This window comes from Bemisia tabaci, chromosome 6 (genome assembly GCF_918797505.1).
Source record: "Bemisia tabaci chromosome 6, PGI_BMITA_v3".
In the NCBI taxonomy this organism is placed as follows: domain Eukaryota; kingdom Metazoa; phylum Arthropoda; class Insecta; order Hemiptera; family Aleyrodidae; genus Bemisia; species Bemisia tabaci.
This window is the reverse complement of record NC_092798.1, coordinates 16,290,722-16,312,148: the sequence shown is the minus strand read 5'-3', so window position 1 is coordinate 16,312,148 and position 21,427 is coordinate 16,290,722. Positions and strand designations below refer to the sequence as shown.

Below are 21,427 nucleotides of genomic sequence, written 5' to 3'. Positions count from 1 at the left end.
TTTCTTACAACGCGATTTTTCCGTATAGTCTCTCCCTCTCCACTGCTCCTGAGACGACTCAATTTATCAAAATCTACCGTCAGAAGCCAGAAAGTAATTCTATGCGTTTTTCTTACAACGCGATTTTTCCGTATAGTCTCTCCCTCTCCACTGCTCCTGAGACGACTCAATTTATCGAAATTCCCCCACCCCTCCCGTGGGGGGGGGGGGGGGGGTTATAGCTAGGAGAATTCCCCAAACTCTCCTTTGCCAATTGCAGGTAAAGATAGTCCCGCAGATCCCCCTGAGTTGGGGGTTTTTTGGTGCCCCCCAGACTCGTCTTGATGAGGCAGCCCTCTGCCGCCACGAAAAGTTTGTGACGAACAATTGTGTTTTGTGCTAAATGGGCTTATTGTTTGCATTTACAATTAGACTGAGCGAGTGTAACTTAATCGATGTTGCCGGCTAATCGGATCGTCACAAATAGTGCTGAGAGCGCTGGTAATCCCGTCAACGGCCATACCACGTTGAAAGCACCGGTTCTCGTCCGATCACCGAAGTTAAGCAACGTCGGGCGTAGTTAGTACTTAGATGGGAGACCGCTTGGGAACACTGCGTGCTGTTGACTTCTCTTTTGCGGGATAAGAGTCGGACGGCGATGGTTATCAAGATTGACTTTTCCGAGGATTTTATTTTTGTTTTGCCGTTTCGATTTTTCCTGCAATTTATTTTCGCGAAGTTATTGTCTCTGCAATTGACACTTCAGAGGATTTTTTTCAAACTCGAACACCTTGCGGAACCTCCTCAGAATCTTCAAATTCTGCTAAAAAATGTACTACCCGGTCCTATGGAAATAAATAAAATATTAACGCCGCTAACGCACGTTTATGACGTTACAGCTTCCATGCATATCCAGTCTGAAGTTAAACAAATTGAAGACGGCTAGTCCTTATGAAATAGATGAAATTGATGAGCACACCTCTCGTACAAGGTACTCAGACTCTCTCAGGTTTGATGGATACAAATTCCGATGAAATCATAGTTCGTTTGCAATTCGCGGATGGATACGCTTGATCAACCCTGAAGAGCTCTAATTTTTTATTCGTTTTATTGGGAGACGGAAAGTAGTTCGGCCAATCGTGACGCTTCTCCTAAGTCGAGCGACGGTATAAAAGGCGGACTCATGCCCTCCCAGACATCATTCTCGTGTTGATACTTGAAATAGCGCAATAATGACTGGACGAGGTAAAGGAGGAAAAGGACTTGGAAAAGGAGGATGCTTTACCAGAAATATTTCGTATTGGTGGTATCCTGATGCTTGCTTGCCTGTATCATCTGATGGACATGGGAAGAATCAGAATTAGACTGACAGTAGCTACGTTTATGCGAGGCTCGAAACCGGAGTTTGTAATGCAAGTTTCCTCCGTCGGGTTTATGCGGGCGCTGTAACCCGACTTTCGCGGGAAATCAAACTTTCCGATTTTGGCGCTGTTTATGCGCATATTTTCGATTGAACTTGAATTTCATGTTGGCGCCATTTTCACAAGCTATACTTCATTTTTCCACTATGAATTGATTCAATAAATTATTAGGTATTACTCTTTTATCCTGTGTATGTTCAATTTTTCCACAATATATAAGCGGAGGCTTCATCTTCACTAGAAAAGCCTTTACTGACTTTCTGAGCAACAGTTGGAAAAATGACAGTAGATGTTTAATCATTTTACGTTCATCTTTAAAATTGAATGAATACCTAATCTCAACAACCCTCCAAATCATGCTCGAGCTTACATTCTGAGTTCAGAAAAGTTGCCATAGGTAATTTTAGTGATGTTAAAAATAATTGTGGCAGGCGCAGAAATTCATCATATTGTTTATTGAGCTTCTAATGATCTTACAATAGGTAGATATAGGCATTGAAAGTGTAGGAGTGCTAATCCGCAGCAAAGCACCGCACCTTCACTCCATGCTGTTGTAAAGATTGTATGTCTGCCATTATTGTAGTGAAACAAATAAAGAATCGGGATATACTTATGGGAATTCCTCCTTCAAGATATGATCAAAATAAGCAGATATTGATAGGTCAACAATGTATCGCTGAAGCAGAAGCGTCTAAATCCTCTTGAGGCAACGGACGGTGACAATCTCAACAAACTGGTGACGCTTCACAAATTTTGAATTTCCACATTCCCAGAGACACGCGCTGAAATCCTGTTTCTCACCCCTCTTTCCGACTGCTCTCCGAGTCCATGAGCAAGACAGGAAGAAAATAGGCAAGCTACCTACCACTGTTTGCCTACCTATGTGTGTTTTTCTTAAACTTGATTTTCAAAGGTGACTCATGTAAAGAGCAACTGAAAAACAAGATTTCAGAACCTGCCATTGCATTTCACTAACCTAAGACACCAACCCAACCTTACCATTGATATTCTTTCGCTTACACTGTATATTATTCTCCCACTGAGATTCGATATGAACTCAATTCAAAAATCCTTCTGAATTTAATTATACAGGTAGATTGGAATCTGGAGCTCTCAGTCTATCTGTAAAGCGCATTTACTAACATTCACTGCTGTCACAAGATATTTTTGCACAGGCAGAGCCACTTTCCACAGTTGATGCATCTCTAACGCCAAAGCTCAATTATGACAAGTGGTTCAACGACCAAAAATTGTTACACGCCTCAATAAAAACCTTATTCTTATCTCAAATTGAAAATCTTGGATCACAGAGCACTCACCGAAGAATCTCCTTCCTTCTGCATCAGTATGAGAAGAGTGACGATACTTTGGAGCAATAACTTTGAACTAGTTTCAATAAATGATGGCTTCAGAATTTGAGTCATCATTTACTAGAGATTGGATCAAAGAAATAAGTCAGCAGGTCACGGTTGTGGCTGGAGTCACACTTCCAGTAGGACAATCAGGAAATACGTACACGGATAACACACAAATTCAAGAGCTATGCAGCTCTGATTGGATCAGATTTTAGATTTAATCGGTAGATTGAAATGAAAAAATTCGGTGCACTACTTAAAGGGAAGCAGGGTGCCTTATCTTGAAATCCTAGGCAAATCGTGCGGATGCAGTAAAAAAGTTCTCCGCAGATGATGAACTGGTGGGTAAGGCTATTACTCAATTGTAGCCTGTAAAGCTCTTTGCTTGCTTTGCTTCTGTAGTCATAAAATGTTGATTAGAGTTGCAAGAATAATCTGAAAAAGCAGTAATAAGCCTGGATTCCATCTGACACTAAACACCTTCACTAGAAAATAACGTCCTACGTTTAGCTAAATAAGGATAAGTAAGCCACATATAACTGAAGGAATCACGTAAAAGTGCTTAAGCAACAATTATAGTAAAATTATGATTGTAAAAAATGTTGAATAATGGCAAAAATTAAAGCTAAATCGTGGGATAAGCACCAGTTGTTTACGAACGGTATGATAATAAATCCGCCATATTGCCGATCGCGCACCTGAAAATCGCATTTGAAGTCGAATTTCAACTAATTTCAACCTCCGGTTCGTTTATGCGGAGTGCGAAAACCTAGTCTTTAGTGTAAAATAAGGTTTCAAACACAAATTTCGGAAACCTACATTTCGTTAGTTCCGTATCGTTTATGCCGTGATTTGAACCTTGGTTTCAAACTCAGGTTTCGATTGAAGTTAGGTTAAGAGGCTCGCATAAATATAGCTAATGAGTGAGATTAGAGCCCTTTGCACACGTTGCAAGTTTTGCTGCAAGTGAGCCGAAAGTGAGGGTCATCGATGCGCTGTTGAGCGCGTGCTGACGCCCGATTTTACTTTCAATTGCGTTCACACGTTGCAAGTAAAAGCGGCGCGCGTATTCTCCTTTCGACCAATGAGCGTCCTTCGTTTTGTTGACAATATTCGCCGGCACATGACTTTTTTTGAAAAGTTTGAGGTTATTGTTATCCTGGTGATCATAATGCAAGGAAAACTTTTTTAAGGACTAAAGTTCTTTTCGCTTTACGTATCACGGATACCGACCTCCTTATTGCTTTGGCAGTTTGGACTTTCCTACTAATAATCGCGGCCTACCGGGAAGAGTCAAAACGGAGGCGACGCGGAGAAAGGAGATTTTGGGTCCGGTAAGTTTTTCTTGTTTAGAAGTAATACTCCAGATTTTGATTTTTGCTTTTTTGTCTTCAGATTTTTCTCTTGGTACTGGATATCTCACAGAAGCAACCTAAGATTTGTGTTTTTAAGTTATATCAGGCCATGTCACAATGCAGTGTGAACGTTGGTTGTAGAGCCGCGACCTCATCGATGATCGTGAAAATTGCGGGCGCCCCGCAAATTTCAGAATCATCGATGCGTGATGCACCGATGACTCCCACTTTCGGCTCACTTGCAGCAAAACTTGCAACGTGTGCAAAGGGCTTAGGAACCAGTTGCGGCTAGTCCGAACTTCAACCGAACTGATGCGTGATATACCGATATCGCATAATATTCAAATTACGTTTCGTTGATTTTTTCATGCAACCTTGTACGAACTGAAATTGAGGCATTGGATGCGAAAAGGGCACTTCTCTACTGCGGTGTTTCAGAATCTCTGTTGCTTATTAATCCCATAGAAAAGACTTTAATGGGTGATTTTCCCAGAATTCCTTCTACAGAAGATTGCAGAATCCTGAAGTGAGGAATAGAGGAATCGGGAATATTCAGTAAAATTTTGAGTGAAATAGACGTATTTACTTTCCTTACAATGAATGAAGTATTAGAGGGGACTCATAACACTGCATTCGAGAAGTGCCCGGCTCGCGTCCAGTGCCTCTAGTAATTCTAGCAGTTTACAAGCAGACCCGTAATTTTGATTGCCATGGCCGGCCTCTCATGCCGCAATCAGACGAAGTCAACAGTCATCGCTCAACGGCTGAAATTTAGCAAATTCGAGTTATTTTCATCCAGATGTGTATTGAATGTACTCGAATAGTTCAGACAAATTCAAAATTGGTCCGATGGTTGCTGAATTTTGCGCGTCACGCGCAAAATTCAGGCATCGGGCCGATGACTTACACATTCAAGCCACATTCAGCGTAAGATTGCGGTGTCACCGGTGACGACACTCATTATGGGACCGATTCGCTGAAAACGAGTGTATGTTGGTGAGTGAGAGAGCTCGTATATGTGGTGGCCCTGAAAAGGGCCGTTTTAAAGAGTTGGATGTGCGGCAACGGCAGGAAGCGAATTAACCTCCGAAAACCGTAGAGGGTGCGGCCCTGACGTTTTCAGGGCGTAAACGACGTCCATGGCTGTGACAGTCTTCCTCTTGGCGTGCTCGGTGTAGGTGACGGCATCACGGATGACGTTCTCAAGGAAGACCTTGAGGACACCACGGGTTTCTTCGTAGATGAGTCCAGAAATACGCTTGACTCCACCTCGGCGGGCCAGACGACGGATGGCGGGCTTGGTGATTCCCTGGATGTTATCGCGGAGCACCTTACGGTGACGCTTAGCTCCTCCTTTTCCGAGTCCTTTTCCTCCTTTACCACGTCCAGTCATTATTGCGCTGTTTCAAGTATTAACACGAGAATGATGTCTGGGAGGGCATGAGTCCGCTTTTTATACCGTCGCTCGACTTAGGAGAAGCGTCACGATTGGCCGAACTACTTTCCGTCTCCCAATAAAACGAATAAAAAATTAGAGCTCTTCAGGGTTGATCAAGCGTATCCATCCGCGAATTGCAAACGAACTATGATTTCATCGGAATTTGTATCCATCAAACCTGAGAGAGTCTGAGTACCTTGTACGAGAGGTGTGCTCATCAATTTCATCTATTTCATAAGGACTAGCCGTCTTCAATTTGTTTAACTTCAGACTGGATATGCATGGAAGCTGTAACGTCATAAACGTGCGTTAGCGGCGTTAATATTTTATTTATTTCCATAGGACCGGGTAGTACATTTTTTTAGCAGAATTTGAAGATTTTGACGAGGTTCCGCAAGGTGTTAGAGTTTGAAAAAAATCCTCTGAAGTGTCAATTGCAGAGACAATAACTTCGCGAAAATAAATTGCAGGAAAAATCGAAACGGCAAAACAAAAATAAAATCCTCGGAAAAGTCAATCATGATAACCATCACCGTCCGACTCTTATCCCGCAAAAGAGAGGTCAACAGCACGCAGTGTTCCCAAGCGGTCTCCCATCTAAGTACTAACTACGCCCGACGTTGCTTAACTTCGGTGATCGGACGAGAACCGGTGCTTTCAACGTGGTATGGCCGTTGACGGGATGATCGGCGCTCTCAGCACTATTTGTGACGATCCGATTAGCCGGCAACATCGATTAAGTTACACTCGCTCAGTCTAATTGTAAATGCAAACAATAAGCCCATTTAGCACAAAACACAATTGTTCGTCACAAACTTTTCGTGGCGGCAGAGGGCTGCCTCATCAAGACGAGTCTGGGGGCACCAAAAAACCCCCAACTCAGGGGGATCTGCGGGACTATCTTTACCTGCAATTGGCAAAGGAGAGTTCGGGGAATTCTCCTAGCTATACCCCCCCCCCCCCCCCACGGGGAGGGGTGGGGGGAATTTCGATAAATTGAGTCGTCTCAGGAGCAGTGGAGAGGGAGAGACTATACGAAAAATCGCGTGTAAGAAAAACGCAAGAATCTTTCTGGCTCTGACGGTAATTTTGATAATTGAGCTCTCAGAGCAGTGGAGAGGGAGAGACATACGGAAAATCGCTTGAAGAAAACGCATAGAATTACTTTCTGGCTTCTGACGGTAGATTTTGATAAATTGAGTCGTCTCAGGAGCAGTGGAGAGGGAGAGACTATACGGAAAAATCGCGTTGTAAGAAAAACGCATAGAATTACTTTCTGGCTCTGACGGTAGATTTTGATAAATTGAGTCGTCTCAGGAGCAGTGGAGAGGGAGAGACTATACGGAAAAATCGCGTTGTAAGAAAAACGCATAGAATTACTTTCTGACCTCCGACGGTACCGATTTACATCGGAACCTTAGACACTCGGATCGAGTGTTCAAGTTCCGAGTAGAATCAAATAAGTTTTGCTCTTGGAGCCATCGTTTTTTAAAAAAGTGAATTTAGTTATTTTAAAACTTCAGCATGTTTTCTGAAATCCTCATCCTCTTGGAAAGTCGATTTTAATGGTGGTCAATCTTCGTTTTCAACAGAAATTTTTTTTTGGCCTCTTTTATCACTGGAAGTTAAATTTTTTGTCCGTACCGCAGACCAACTAAACAGGCTTGTTTTCCTATCAATACGTGCGATAATAATACCGTTTTAAGTTTTTTTGCACTCATAGAGCTATATTCTTGTAGAAAAATAAAACAAAATATCCTTCAAAGTTTTTACTTTCAAAATTTAGCCCCCAAATTGCTGTAAAGTCCGATTTCTAGAATTTTGCGCCATCATTTTTCTCCCAAAAAAGCCAGGAAATGTAATTAAACGCTTAATTTTAATTAATTTCTTTAGAACTAACTTAGAGGATGTGGTAGACAACTTTTTTAAAGAATTTCTACAGGTTTGCTCTTTTTAAAGCTACAAATTGTACACTTTTTTACTGGTCTACGGTACAGGACAATAACGTTACGGTACGGACAAACGGGCTACGGTAAGGACGAAGAGGCATTCGTAAATATTACTGTATGCAAGGGCCGAATTATAAAGAACTGAAATTCATTGGGGAATAAACTGCTAAGTTATAGCATAGCTTATAAGTGCCACTTTTATAAATAATTACAGGCAATAAAGGTAAAAAGAGTAAGTAAATCAGTTTTTCAAAAATAATTAACTGCTTTTATTTTAAAGTAAACGCATTAAATAATTAGGGACAAATCTTAGAAGCTGAGATCTTAAAACAAGCTTAACAACGTTAGAACGTTTTAGGTGCACTCTTACAAAATAACAAAATAAGAAAGAAAACAAAAAGGTAAATTTATCGAAAATGTGGTCACAAATCACCTTAAATAAATATTTAAAGGACAATAAGAAAAAAATAAGTTAGGTTTTAAGACGAAAAAGAGGACTCAAAGTTCTAAAAGAAAAAAATGAAAAAAATAAAAAGATCCTTATGCAATCATCGAAAAAAAAGCCTTCTTCTTCTAAGTCGCGTCGTACTAAAAGAAAATACGTCTCTCTTTTTTTTTTTAAATTCCAAATGGTGATAGATAAAATAAAGTAAAGTGGGATGATCCATCAAACAGCGCACCGATTTTTGGATGACTTTCGCATTTTGTCCGTACTTACCGTAGACCCGGCCGCATCGCGCGTCAGCTACGGGCCACGGTACCGGACGGCTACGGGTACGGTACGAGGCACGGTGCGACAAATCGTGTGATTATTGGCAACGGTGCTCGGGCATATTCACGCATGTGGTTGAAATTCTGGATTTGAGGTTAAGATATTAGAGCGTATCAAAAAATACCAAAATTCGAGAGTTTGAAGTGATTTATGCATTAAAAAGGTAGGTATACGGTAAGGACATCCTAGATGGTCGTTAAACCTAGAAACTCATAAAAAAACGATCAACATTTACTGTTTCATTGCGGTTTTTTTTTCCTCTGCTCGACATCAGCGTGTGATAGTCACGATAACGCAAAAAAAGTAAACAAAGTTCATAAGTGCTGCACTCTAACGGACGAAATGATGCTGAAAAAAGGGGGCTACGGTACAGGACGCGAATTCCGCAGACAAGCCTGCTTGACGCAAAGACGGTCAATATTTTCACTTATTTGGATGAATATAACTGAAAATAATAAGTTAGGTACAAGTTGAGTGTGAATTTACAGCAGAAGTGGAAGTATTTAGATGCAAGATGATGGTTATGAAGCGTTAAAGTTGCGCACTTGAGTTGCAGACAGGCTACGGTACAGGACATTTCAGCTGTTTAGGGCCAAAATTCTGATATTAAATGGCAAAAACTGCCTAAAACGATGTTCGGATCTGATTAAACGATAAATTTTGAACAAATTTAAAAAAAAAAAAAAAAAAAAAAAAAAAAAAAAAAAAAAAAGGTCAGATTTTGCCATTTTGAAGGGCTAAAAAGTCGGGAGACATGGTAGAGCATAACTTATTCGATTCTACTCTTCCGATGAAAAGGAGTGTATGTTGGTGAGTGAGAGAGCTCGTATATGTGGTGGCCCTGAAAAGGGCCGTTTTAAAGAGTTGGATGTGCGGCAACGGCAGGAAGCGAATTAACCTCCGAAACCGTAGAGGGTGCGGCCCTGACGTTTCAGGGCGTAAACGACGTCCATGGCTGTGACAGTCTTCCTCTTGGCGTGCTCGGTGTAGGTGACGGCATCACGGATGACGTTCTCAAGGAAAACCTTGAGGACACCACGGGTTTCTTCGTAGATGAGTCCAGAAATACGCTTGACTCCACCTCGGCGGGCCAGACGACGGATGGCGGGCTTGGTGATTCCCTGGATGTTATCGCGGAGCACCTTACGGTGACGCTTGGCTCCTCCTTTTCCGAGTCCTTTTCCTCCTTTACCACGTCCAGTCATGATTGCGCTGTTTCAAGTATTAACACGAGAATGATGTCTGAGAGGGCATGAGTCCGCCTTTTATACCGTCGCTCGACTTAGGAGAAGCGTCACGATTGGCCGAACTACTTTCCGTCTCCCACTAAAACGAACCAATAAACGGTAAGAATGATGGAGCGCTATCGCGGGAAATACGAAACGAGTGGAGGGGCCACGCGACGCTTTCAAAAACGGTGCCGCGCGCGGGACCTCGTCGGATCTAACGCTACTTGTACGAGGGGAGATGGACCAATCAGAGGAGTGCCGCGCGGCTCATACCCACCAGTGGCACCAGTCGTCACTTCTCCACAGAATATAAGGCCAGGTTCCCGAGATGCACGCTTACGGGAAGGCGCGTAGCCCAGTAAGCCCTAGCCATGGCCATGACCAGGAACGCGAAGGGCGCGAGAGGTGGATTTCATGAAGTTTCGCGTGATACATCTAGTGAGAGTGGGAAGTTCACCTCTAAGCTTATGAATTAGCATCTATTTTTAGTCAAGATTAGAGTCCCTTTAAACTGAGAGTCAAGGCAACATCCCTCAATCCTCATGGAGTCACAAACGGGAATAAAGATTACACAAATTGAACGTTTTTCGTAATCTTCGATCGGCTCATTCTCAAATTCCTTTCTCCTTTCCTTCTCTCATTCCGTTTGTTCCTTGTCGAACCCGAAATTCCTCGGTCCATTCCAGATTATAATCTTTGCAATTGGTGAAAATGTAATCTTTATTCCCGTTTGTGACACTGTGAAGGCCTAAAATCCGGTTAATCAATCCGAAATGGATTCGCATTGTCTTGACTCTCAGTAGAAAGGGACTCTAGTCACGATTAATGTGTCAAATCGTATAGTATCTGCCCAACGCTAATTCTTTAATTCTAACTTAAAATTTCAATAAAATAAAAATCAGCCAGACGGAAAAAACACAAAATGTACCGAACCAAACTAAACTTGATAAATCTATCGTTGTGCCATTTTAATCAACTACATACCAAATGTTATCACAACAAGAAAGAATATTTGAAAATTACAATTGACTGATAACGAAGAATACAAAATTAATAATCTAATTAAAATTTAAAATCAACACGCTAAAAATAACCGACTACTTCTCATTTAATTGTACATCCCAGAAAAGGAGGAAATTCTGTAACCCTCAGTCCATTAGTAAACATTATTAATTTTTTAGCCAAACTCACCTGACTCACCTGATCCTACCACCTCCGCCAATACCACGAGGAAGAATCATCTCTATTAATAGTTGTTATTATCGTACATTTAGTGCGCATTCGAGGAAAATATTTTTCAAAAAAAGGTAAAAACCGAAGTAAGGAGTAGTTTCCTGCGTTGTTCGGTGCTTTTTGTGCGGATTCCACACCCAGCCCCCGATCGCACAAGTTGAAACGAGAAAGATAGGCACTTAGGCAGTATATCTTCCTCTGTTGCTCGTCATTTCAATTTTATTTCGTACCCTTCTTACCATCCATAAATTACGTAAGGCACTTTTTCCCATTATATTAGAGAAATGACAAGAGGCTTGGTCCGATTGGTCAGCTATCGGTGATGTGCTGACTGCTGATTTCCTATATTTCATCTTGAATTTTACCATCAACCTGACTTAAGATGGATTTTTGCATTTTCTTTAAAAATTGGCTGGAAAGCTCACGTAAGTCTCAGCCCTCGCCCTTCCCCCTTAAGTGCCTTACGTAATTTATGGATGGCCCCTTGGGAATCACAATTGACCGGCGAAAAAGTTGCTTCAAGAAGGAGCTTTTTGGTGCCGAAGGATAAGCTCTTGGAGGAAAGGTCAAAGTTGAAATAGATACGCTATGTTTAATGACAGAGAATCAGGCGTCTACGAGTTGCTGAGTTTGGTGTGTTTTCGTTCTCACCGACTTTCAGATGCTGATTTTTCATGGATCGCCCCGGAACATTAATATTTTTTGACATGTAACCCTGGAATATTTTTAAAACTTGTTGATACAATCCACCCGTTTCTCTTGAACGGCCTAAAATCGGTATTTCCGATGAAATACTGATTTTTTTCTTTTTGCAGTACTTTTTCTGGCAAATATTTTACTTGATGAAACTGAATACCCTAGGAAAGTGTTTCGTGAGCCAGCAGCCGTGGAAAATTCCACCGCTTCCCCTCTTACATGATATAGAAAAGATAAAAAATAGGGCGTGTTTTTTCCTCACTGCCCTTTTCCCGTCGCCGTTTCGAGCATTTCAGATTGCAATTTAGAAATTTCATTTTGCGTGCAGATGCGCCTATCTATCAGTGTTACCAAACCATTAAAAAGTAAAAATCGAGAAAAACCCGAGTTGGGCGTTTTGGAACTCACTCGTTCAATTAAGGGGCTCAATTGACGAGGCGCGTTCGTGTGGAGTCACTGGAAAATCGAGTTATTAGAGATTTCAACTATAATAGTACAACATTTTCCACTAAGGAAAATTTTTGGAAACAACATATAGATCATCGGTTTCCCTATGCGGAAAGGTGGTTCCTTATTGCAAAATATTATCCACTTTATTTTGAAATATAATTGTGAAAAATTTGCTGACAAAATCCAATTTGTAAGCATCCAATGTGAGATGGAACTTCCTTCCCGCCTTGGTGGGGCTCCATCTAATTCTTTGAATCTTTCAACACGTATTGCTAAAATAGCAAAATTTCCATTTTTGAGTCTTACCCTCAGAAATTATTAATTTTATCTGAAGTCTATTCGTGAGTTCGGAAAAATTTCGTCAAATTCGTAGAAGCCCACCTTCTAGCATCGTGAACAGAGATCTAAACAGAACCAACCCAACCATAGTCCTGTGCGAAAGTATTGTTGGAAGATAAGTGATTCTATGTGATCTAGGGACGAGATACGCCACTACGCTGCGCTGCGTGTGATGGGGAAACAATAATTAGCGTTACGCACAAGGCTATGTAAGAAACTGATCCGTAACATGTAGCCGCATTAAATCTGGGTATAATGACAACTTTGAGATCACACGGTAATTCAAATTCAAGTTTTCGACTGTTAATTGGTTTGGAGTGAGTGCTCGCAAAATTGGTGGCCCTGAAAAGGGCCGTTTTAAAGTGTGGAGCCGGATGAAGAGAAAATCTACTTCGAGCTAGTGTATTTGGTGACAGCCTTGGTTCCTTCCGAGACGGCGTGCTTGGCCAATTCTCCGGGGAGGAGGAGCCTGACAGCGGTCTGGATTTCCCGGGAGGTGATGGTGGACCTCTTGTTGTAGTGGGAGAGACGGCTAGCTTCGGCGGCGATACGTTCGAAGATGTCGTTGACGAAGGAGTTCATGATAGACATAGCCTTGGAGGAAACTCCGGTGTCGGGGTGAACTTGTTTCAAGACTTTGTAGATGTAGATGGCGTAGGATTCCTTCCTCCTGCGCTTCTTCTTCTTGTCACCCTTGGTGATGTTCTTCTGGGCCTTGCCCGCTTTCTTCACTGCCTTACCACTTGCTTTCGGTGCCATTGCGTCACTGTGTTCGATCTGCAAACGAATGACGAACGCAGCTCGGCTCGGGTTTTTATATACAACGGGCCGCCTCGCTGCGCCCAATCCCGAGCGGTCTAGCCGGCTCGCGGTGGGGCGCCAGGTGCTTGCCCATTTCCCCTCTCTACTCTTTTGTCCTCTCCGGTGGCGGGCTCGTATAATATTTCGTTTTACGTTCAGCGCAGACCGCTCAATCGTAGAGTTCATTATAAATTCCGTATTTAAGGTTCTCATGCGCTACCTTCCCTATCACGAGTACCTCGGCCGGGCAATTATTTTTGTTGCGGACGTTTCGTTCTATGCCGTCAACTGTCCCGAAGTTGGTCTGCTCACTGCTAAGTGCTCAGCCCGAAAATTCATTCAAAATTTTTCAAAGATGGATAAATTAATGTACCTTGCTCTCAATAATGCAGCAAATTTTTGTCGCAAAAGATGTAAGTATATGCTGAGTTCGCCCTTGAAATTTCATGTGAAATTTCATGTGAAATTTCATGTGAAATTTCACGTGAAATTTCAGTGAAATTTCAAAAGGCCTCATAAATTTCAATTTTTTTGAAAAATTGATTTATTGGCCCCTTAATCTCTTTTCTTCACTCATGTTCCTAAATTTAATAATAATACATTTTCTTATTGTTCCCCACGCCTGTTTTTTCTTTCTTTCCAATCAGGTAGTCTTTTTACTCTCCTACAAATAATATGGCATCGTAAAACAATTGTGTCCCTCAAAAAAAAGTCATGATTGTGCTATTCTTTTCAGTAGGTAAAATTCTTCTCTAAGATTAGAATAAATAGTATGTACCTAAGTACCTTTCTTTTCTATTGCGCTAAACTTTATTTGCATTTAAATGGTAAATTTCAAGAATTATAGATGAAGAGCCCAGTGCTCAGTGCATTGTATGTAACGTTTGAGTACCGTTTTTTTTTTATTTTTTTTTTTTATTTTTTTTTTTTTACTGAAAATCATTTTCTTCGCAGTGAATACATGAAGTTTAGAGCCAAAAGAATACGAACAACGAAAAGTAAAGGTAGGAATTTTATGATCATTTTGTCTTAGTTGACCGGCAAAAATCTACAGTACCAAAAATCTATGGCACGAATGCAGACAAAACAAACAACGACGGTTGAATCATTTCGATTTTAGCCGCCATTTTGTTGCGTGACGGCAAGAGGGCACGAGATACGACTCCCTAATACTCCCTATGCATATTCGTCTTGTTGTGTCAAGCAGTTGGGCAGAAAAAATTACTAGAATCAAAAAATTGATGAAAATCAAGCTTAGAATTTAATTTTTCACGGTTTCATTGAAATTTCATGAAATTTCAAGTGAAATTTCAAGTGAAATTTCAAAAATCTTATTTTTCATGAAATTTTCCATCTCAGAGTATATGTACAATGCAATGCAAGATACAGGGCAAAGAAGGCCGTTGGGTGCGTTACAAACAAATATATGTATCTCTCATTTTTGAAGACCTTACTTTGACTTTAATTCCTATTCCTAGAAACTATTTACCTCATCTAAATTCTGGATGGCCCTGGTAACGTCGTCGTCTCCACTTTTCAATCAAGTATCTATGTCAAATAAAGTTAATTTGATTTTGTTGAGATATTGCCATTTGTATGGTATTGCGGACGATACACCGACATAACTTAATACCTAAAAATAGGCTGTAACTCTCGCAGTTTATTATTCAATTGAATTAAAGGGTAACAGCATGAAGTAGGGAAGTGTGTGTGTGTATATATATTTTATATATATTATGTATATAATATATATATAATATAACTCTTCAAGAAATTGAATTTCATAATTTAAAATTGCCTGGTCCCCGACGTAAATAGCCTAGATGCTGATCGTCGTTAACTAAAACTAACTAACTCACTATATTACTTCAAATATCTCATTCCAGCCGGAGGTTGATATCGGTTCTCGTGGTGTAACGGTTAGCGTGTTAGATTAGAAAATGGTAGGCTCAGATTCAATCCCCGATGAGTGTACAAAATCATTATATCGTGTGTTTCAATTGCAACTAGTTCTAAAAGTAAAATGAGATGGAATTCTCTATATTTTTTATTTTTTCGTACTTTTTTAAATATAAATTACGGCTAAATTTATTTGTTTAGGGGAAGGCCGCACTCCTGGGAGAACTCTGATCTTGACTTCCAGATTTTCTGGTTCACGTAACCAGACGTCTGGTAAAGGTAACCAGAATTTCTGGTTGTGGCAACCAGAAACTTCTGATTGGACATACCAGAAACGGCTGGTTGGCGCATCCAGACTTCATGTTTGGGCCAACCGGAATTCTGGATGTAGGTATGGCCATAGACCAGAGGAGATGCTCTAGTGTGGTGACCCTAAGCAGGGCCGTTGGAATTAGGGCAGGCCGGTCGGCTGCGAGGTGTCCGCTAGGTGTGGTAATGCGATCCGTGTGGTTGACGGCAAGGTACACTCTACTACAGGTATGGACAAATGGAATTTTAGAAAGTCGTCAAAACGCGTAGATTTGACAGTCGGTGTGGTCACGACGTATATACTATTGGAGCTTATATACTATATAGCCGTAGTTGAGACTGCGTCGGTCGATCAGGAGCGAGCATCGGCTGCGTCGTCAGAGGTGAGCGGTGATTGGCCGCCACACAGGTGTCAAACTTTTTTTTCGCATCGTGGATTTTTTTGATGACGTAGGTATTTTATTGGAAATGGTGTGGCTTGGGGAAAAAAAGGCATTCTACATAAAATGTTCGAAATTATATCGCGAGTTGATTTACCCTGGCAGGACATATCATTTTACGACCGAATCGAATTGGGCAATTTGCGAGCAATTTCCTCCAAAATATCAGTCGTGAATAAGTGACTGTTATTTCTAATCTAAATGACAGATGAGGTGGTAACTGGTATTAGAGACCTGCAGTTAGACACATCCCTTTATACGGAGAATTGTTGACGCTGCACGATAATCGTGCAGCGTCGGTAGCATAAACATTTGGTGGCCCTGAAAAGGGCCGTTTTAAAGTGAAGAGACGAATGGAGAAAGTGAACTTATGCTTTCTTCTCGGTCTTCTTGGGCAGAAGTACAGCTTGGATGTTTGGCAGGACACCTCCTTGGGCGATGGTGACACCAGAGAGAAGCTTGTTTAATTCTTCATCGTTACGGATGGCGAGTTGCAAGTGACGGGGGATGATCCTGGTCTTCTTGTTATCACGAGCGGCGTTACCAGCCAACTCGAGAACTTCAGCGGCCAAGTATTCCATGACAGCGGCTAAGTAGACGGGAGCTCCGGCACCAACACGCTCGGCGTAGTTTCCTTTGCGGAGAAGTCGGTGGATACGACCAACTGGGAACTGGAGCCCAGCACGGGATGAACGGGTCTTGGACTTGCCCTTAGTTTTTCCTCCTTTACCTCTTCCAGACATGTTGAATTGTGCGTTTAGGTCTGCTGCTTGTCGAGAGAACGAAACGAATGACTAAGAGGGCTCAACCTTGGGTATTTATACCTGAGCGGCTGCCTTCCGGCAGCCAATGGGAGGAGCGCGGGTAGTAACTTCGATCGTGTGAGGGGTCGCCACAGTAGGCGCGTCACACAGGTCCTTGATGCTCGACGTTTCAACGAGCACAGCTGCTCGCTTCTTCATAACTTATTCCATTTAATTGGACAGATGCTTTGAGCGCATTGTGGAATAAAATCCGGACAAAAATGAGATAATGGAAGAGTCCAGGATGAATGAACTGAAATTAGCCGACCTAGTTGCGGTATTCGTGCTTTCTGAGTTCAGTCCTTCAGTAAAATCCTGAGACTATCTACCCAGTTAAATCCGCACAATTTCCCCGGAAAAGTTAAATTCACTTTCCGATTCCATAGCGTAGCAACATTAGGCTTGTGCTTAACGGCTACTTTTCGGGAACGTGATTACTGTTACTGCTACTCAAAAATCACAGTGAAAAGTAGCAGTGATTTTTCACAGGATAACTGACAAACATAACCTAAAAATACCGCCGTCTCCAGCAGTTCGTTGGCTCTAGTCGGATCACATGATTCACATGTGAAAAGTAGCAGGTGGCGGTTATGCTGTGATTTATCACAGGTTAACCTTATCAAACGATCCTTCCCAAATGCTTTCTACATCTTCAAAATTAAAAGTACCACTGATTTTCTACAGCATAAACTCTTTAAATCACTCGTTCTTCTCATGTTTAATCCACAAGTCATAATTTCCGGAACTATCTGTGAATCACAGGTAAAAGTAGCAGTGAGGCCACGGAGTTATTTATCACTGGTTGACATGAAAAAGAGAATTTAACTTTAAAAAAAAAACTTCTCGTAGTGATAATCTAGGTGAATATTTTAATAGCTCTCAGTTTTTATCATAATGCCATGTTCTTTAAAGTTAAATTCTCCTTTTTAGGTCAACCAGTGAGAGATCACTCCGTGGGTTCACTGCTACTTTTACCTGTGATTTATCACTGGACTGGTTGACGTCACTACCTACAATGCATTGTAATATTCGGAGATTTCACGTGATTGGCTATCCGCCCTAGGGTGCTACTCTGCTCTGCCACTGTTATCATGCTGCTCCTTTTAAACTGCTACTGCTCTTTTTGCTTCGTTATCGCAATCGCAGTGTATCCAACTGTAACTATGATTAACCATGTGCAAGCTCATTCATACATTTTTTTCGCCGTTTAACACTAAAGTTTTGGTTACTCACTGTTTAACTATCAGCGACTAACTTTTGATGAAAACTGCTCAAAAAAAGAGCAGAATAACAGGTGTTCCTCGCCAGTCACAGTGATCGATCACTGCTACTCAAGAATCACAGTGATTTTTACCTGCTACTGCGATCGCGGTCACAAGCCTAGAGTAAATTCCACCAGGGAGAGGGAGGGAGGGAGAGAGGGGAGAGAGAGAGAGAGAGAATCTTGATGTGTTGCGTTTATTTGATTTCTGAACACCAAATAATTAGACATTCTTAGACCACTTATATATTTAATAACTTCTTTAGGAGTATTGTAATATAAGGCCGTCTACAGAATTTTATGCATGTATGGCGGAGAGCTCATAAGTTTTCAATATATTGGGAAGACTAACTCATCAAATCCACACGCTCTTCTCGTTCCTTCCTCATTAAATGCTTCCCATTTATTTAAATGTTGAACTTTCAAGAACTCTGTATTTTATGCCACACTGACAATTTCCAGACGAATGTTCGTTCAGAGGCTGAACATCGTTATAATTACCATTGGGTGATGTACATTTTCACTGAGAATTCTTACTTGCAGGAGGAATCAATTATTTCGAATATTTTTCACAGTACGGAAATAATCAGAATTTCAAGCTACGCAAGAACATTCGACTATCGGCCTAGGCAACAGGCATTTTGTCGAGTTAGTATTACTTTATTTACGATTTTATTACTGTTTGTGCGATTTTACTTACATACTGTTCGCCTGCGACGTACTTGAAACCCTATGCCGCTCGCAGCATTACCGGTTTTCAAATCGAGCGCCACTGCGAAAGGCTCCCATTGGCCACTGTTCGACTGGGGAGCGGAATTGGCGGGAAGTTCTACTATAAATACTCGGAGCACCCTCCATGCGCCATCATTCCGTTGATTCAGTCTGAGTCTTCGCTCGCACTCGCACCGTGAACCATGGCACGTACCAAGCAAACCGCTCGTAAGTCCACTGGAGGCAAGGCCCCTCGCAAACAACTGGCCACCAAAGCCGCCCGGAAGAGCGCTCCCGCCACCGGAGGAGTCAAGAAGCCTCACCGTTACAGGCCCGGAACTGTTGCTCTCCGTGAAATCCGTCGTTACCAGAAGAGCACGGAGCTCCTGATCCGCAAGCTGCCCTTCCAGCGTCTTGTCCGTGAAATCGCTCAGGACTTCAAGACTGACCTCCGATTCCAGAGTTCAGCCGTCCTCGCCCTTCAAGAGGCCAGCGAAGCTTACCTCGTAGGACTCTTCGAAGACACCAACTTGTGCGCCATTCACGCCAAGCGTGTCACCATCATGCCAAAGGACATTCAACTGGCCCGCCGCATCCGTGGAGAACGTGCTTAAGCGCTTTCACTGTTCGTGCATCCCTTTAAAACGGCCCTTTTCAGGGCCACCAAATTCACAGAGCAACCCCGCGCCGCTACCACCCGCTACAGAGCTCTTAAGTAAATTCCGTAGGCGGCGCACATTGATTCCAAGAATCCAAAGCCCGATCTGCCATCTGGGCAACATAATTTCGGATAAGTGAATTTTTGAACAAAAAATAAATCTATAATTTATACGGGCCTGCATAACTCCGAGGAAACAAAATTTATTCGTGCTAAAAAAGTCAAAGCGACCAAATACTGAAATACTTCCAAAAACATGTTCAAAGGCCTCTCATCTTGAAAGTTTCACTTTTCACTTATCAGTGAAACATTCCTGGAACACCTCCTTCCGTCAACAGTTACGCCAAATTCCCGCAACAGTTGCGCCGCCGCGCCGCGCCGAGACAAGGCCCTACTACAACAGGACCTAAAGTAGGGATGGACGAATATCGAATTCGAATGCGATTATTTGAGAATTCGAATCTTGCGATTGCGAATACTTCGGAAGCGAATATTCGATTACTGCTCCGATTTTTGATTTTTTATGAACTAGGGATGGACGAAAGTCGAATTCGAATATTCGATATATAATAATAATTATTCGAATATTCGAAACTTTTCGAATGCGATTATTGCGTTTATTTGAGAATTCGAATCTTGCGATTGCGAATACTTCGGAAGCGAATATTCGAATATTTTCGATTATTGCTTCGATTTTTTATTTTTTATGTACCGTGAGAGATAAATGACACTTTTAACTAAGACGGTCAGTCATTCCCGTGCGGAGTTGTGGAGTAGTTTTAATTAATAACGAGATTGACGATAGGGGTGGACGGTTGTCGAATTCGATTGCGATTATTCGAATTTGCGATTGCGAATACTCCGGAAGCAAATATTCGAATGTGATGCGATCATCTCGGTGCCAATAATTCGAATATCGAATATTCGATTATCTAAATATTCGACCATCCCTAACCTAAAGTGGTGGAAATCCATGAATATATGACCCTCGGCTTGTGAGACTTGTCACACCCTCACATTAAAGTGATCTACGTTCTACCTTCTTTTAAAACAATATACAATTAAAAATTTCAATTATTAGCAGTGCAGCCGGACCTTCCTATCGAGGATATGTCGTGTTTTTAGAGTCAAATAGGCACCACGGAAAACAAAGAAAGTCGGCACCGACTAGATGTCCAGATTTTTTTTCTTTAAAATTGTTTTATTTTATTTTTTTTAATTATATTTTTTTAATTATTTTTTACTGAATATCCCTTCAAATTGTAGTTTAAAGTGCAGATCGCGTCGGAGGAGTCCCGGGTTGATATGAAAAAAATCTCGAGCAGAAGTCAGCGCCGATTTTTTTAATATTTCGTGCGTATGTGGTATTTTACACTGAAAAATAAGGTTCGAAATTAGACGGCAAAAAATGGGGGTTTTGCTTTCTGATGTGTTTCCGTGTTACTTTCCATGCTCAGCCCTTGAAAATATGAGAGATGATACTTATATTTTTCACAGCTTCGCGAAATTTCATGATATGACTCACAAAAATTTCCGATCTTTCAATTTTGCATTTCAGTCCAATAGGAACCCCGCCCACCTCTCATTTTTTGGCGAATCGACACCAAATGTGAGAAAGGAAAGCCATTTTAAGGAAGCAGTGCGATCCTACGAACTGTCGGATCACGCACGCAGCATTTAAAAATCGCGCTTGTCGGAAGAGACTCCCTCTGGAAGCGTACAGCACAATCTACCGACCGTGCAACCCAGCGCTCCGTGCGGCTGTTTGGCGCGGTTATTGCTGAGGGCATTTTGTAGCATGTGCACGACGACTCGATCTTTTCGATCTACTTCTTGTTTCGATTTCTGATTTATTTTTTGGCATTTAATCTGTTTGAAGCTACGATTTCATCATGTTTTTCGTAGAGAAATTTGATTGTTAAGTCAAAAAAGCGAAAAAATTTATCTTGAAAAACTTTGAAGCATCAAAACAAGTCGAATAAATTTGGAACACTCTCGGTGGAGGAAAGAGCTTCTCTTTACACGGGTATCCAGTAGTGACTCTTCTACCCTCATACTTACCTGGCGTGGGGGCTACCGTGATCAAGAAGGCGGTTCCCCCAGGGCGAGGCCCTTCCATTGCACTCCGGTCGGGCTGACCCCTGCGAGTATCTCAAATGTAGATACCTCGGGCGCGTAATTTTTGGGAGTCGGGACTGCGTTCGCGCTGTCCCGGATAAACGAATTGTTATCCCTAGCAGAGAGAGCAAGTTCATTCGTACGTGTTATCCAGTTTCAAAAGGAGTAATGACGATTCTCGGACTGAGGACTGAGAATCGATCCGTCCAAT

General features: G+C 41.8%; 4 protein-coding genes, 3 non-coding genes and 1 pseudogene across 7 annotated transcripts; 3 read left to right on the top strand and 5 right to left on the bottom strand.

The window, feature by feature from the left end:
• Positions 1 to 488: 488 nt before the first annotated feature.
• LOC140224954 (5S ribosomal RNA) lies at positions 489 to 607 on the top strand. The gene has a single exon (XR_011900175.1). It is a non-coding gene; the product is annotated as a 5S ribosomal RNA (ribosomal RNA).
• Positions 608 to 5,070: 4,463 nt separating this feature from the next.
• LOC140224815 (histone H4-like) lies at positions 5,071 to 5,550 on the bottom strand (annotated as a pseudogene).
• Positions 5,551 to 6,108: 558 nt separating this feature from the next.
• Positions 6,109 to 6,227, bottom strand: LOC140224932 (5S ribosomal RNA). Its single transcript, XR_011900153.1, has one exon. It is a non-coding gene; the product is annotated as a 5S ribosomal RNA (ribosomal RNA).
• A 2,875-nt stretch (positions 6,228 to 9,102) lies between these two features.
• LOC109042648 (histone H4) lies at positions 9,103 to 9,527 on the bottom strand. The gene has a single exon (XM_019059525.2). It carries the CDS (start codon positions 9,472 to 9,474, stop codon positions 9,163 to 9,165), a length of 312 nt encoding a protein of 103 aa, XP_018915070.1. The 5' UTR covers positions 9,475 to 9,527; the 3' UTR covers positions 9,103 to 9,162.
• Positions 9,528 to 12,448: 2,921 nt separating this feature from the next.
• On the bottom strand, positions 12,449 to 13,025 carry LOC109037797 (histone H2B). The gene has a single exon (XM_019052613.2). The coding sequence runs from the start codon at positions 12,973 to 12,975 to the stop codon at positions 12,604 to 12,606; it is 372 nt and encodes a 123-aa protein (XP_018908158.1). The 5' UTR covers positions 12,976 to 13,025; the 3' UTR covers positions 12,449 to 12,603.
• A 2,952-nt stretch (positions 13,026 to 15,977) lies between these two features.
• LOC109044182 (histone H2A) lies at positions 15,978 to 16,461 on the bottom strand. Its single transcript, XM_019061752.2, has one exon. It carries the CDS (start codon positions 16,406 to 16,408, stop codon positions 16,034 to 16,036), a length of 375 nt encoding a protein of 124 aa, XP_018917297.1. The 5' UTR covers positions 16,409 to 16,461; the 3' UTR covers positions 15,978 to 16,033.
• A 2,123-nt stretch (positions 16,462 to 18,584) lies between these two features.
• Positions 18,585 to 19,102, top strand: LOC140224867 (histone H3). The gene has a single exon (XM_072301731.1). The coding sequence runs from the start codon at positions 18,644 to 18,646 to the stop codon at positions 19,052 to 19,054; it is 411 nt and encodes a 136-aa protein (XP_072157832.1). The 5' UTR covers positions 18,585 to 18,643; the 3' UTR covers positions 19,055 to 19,102.
• Positions 19,103 to 21,151: 2,049 nt separating this feature from the next.
• On the top strand, positions 21,152 to 21,313 carry LOC140224937 (U1 spliceosomal RNA). Its single transcript, XR_011900158.1, has one exon. It is a non-coding gene; the product is annotated as a U1 spliceosomal RNA (small nuclear RNA).
• Positions 21,314 to 21,427: the final 114 nt, after the last annotated feature.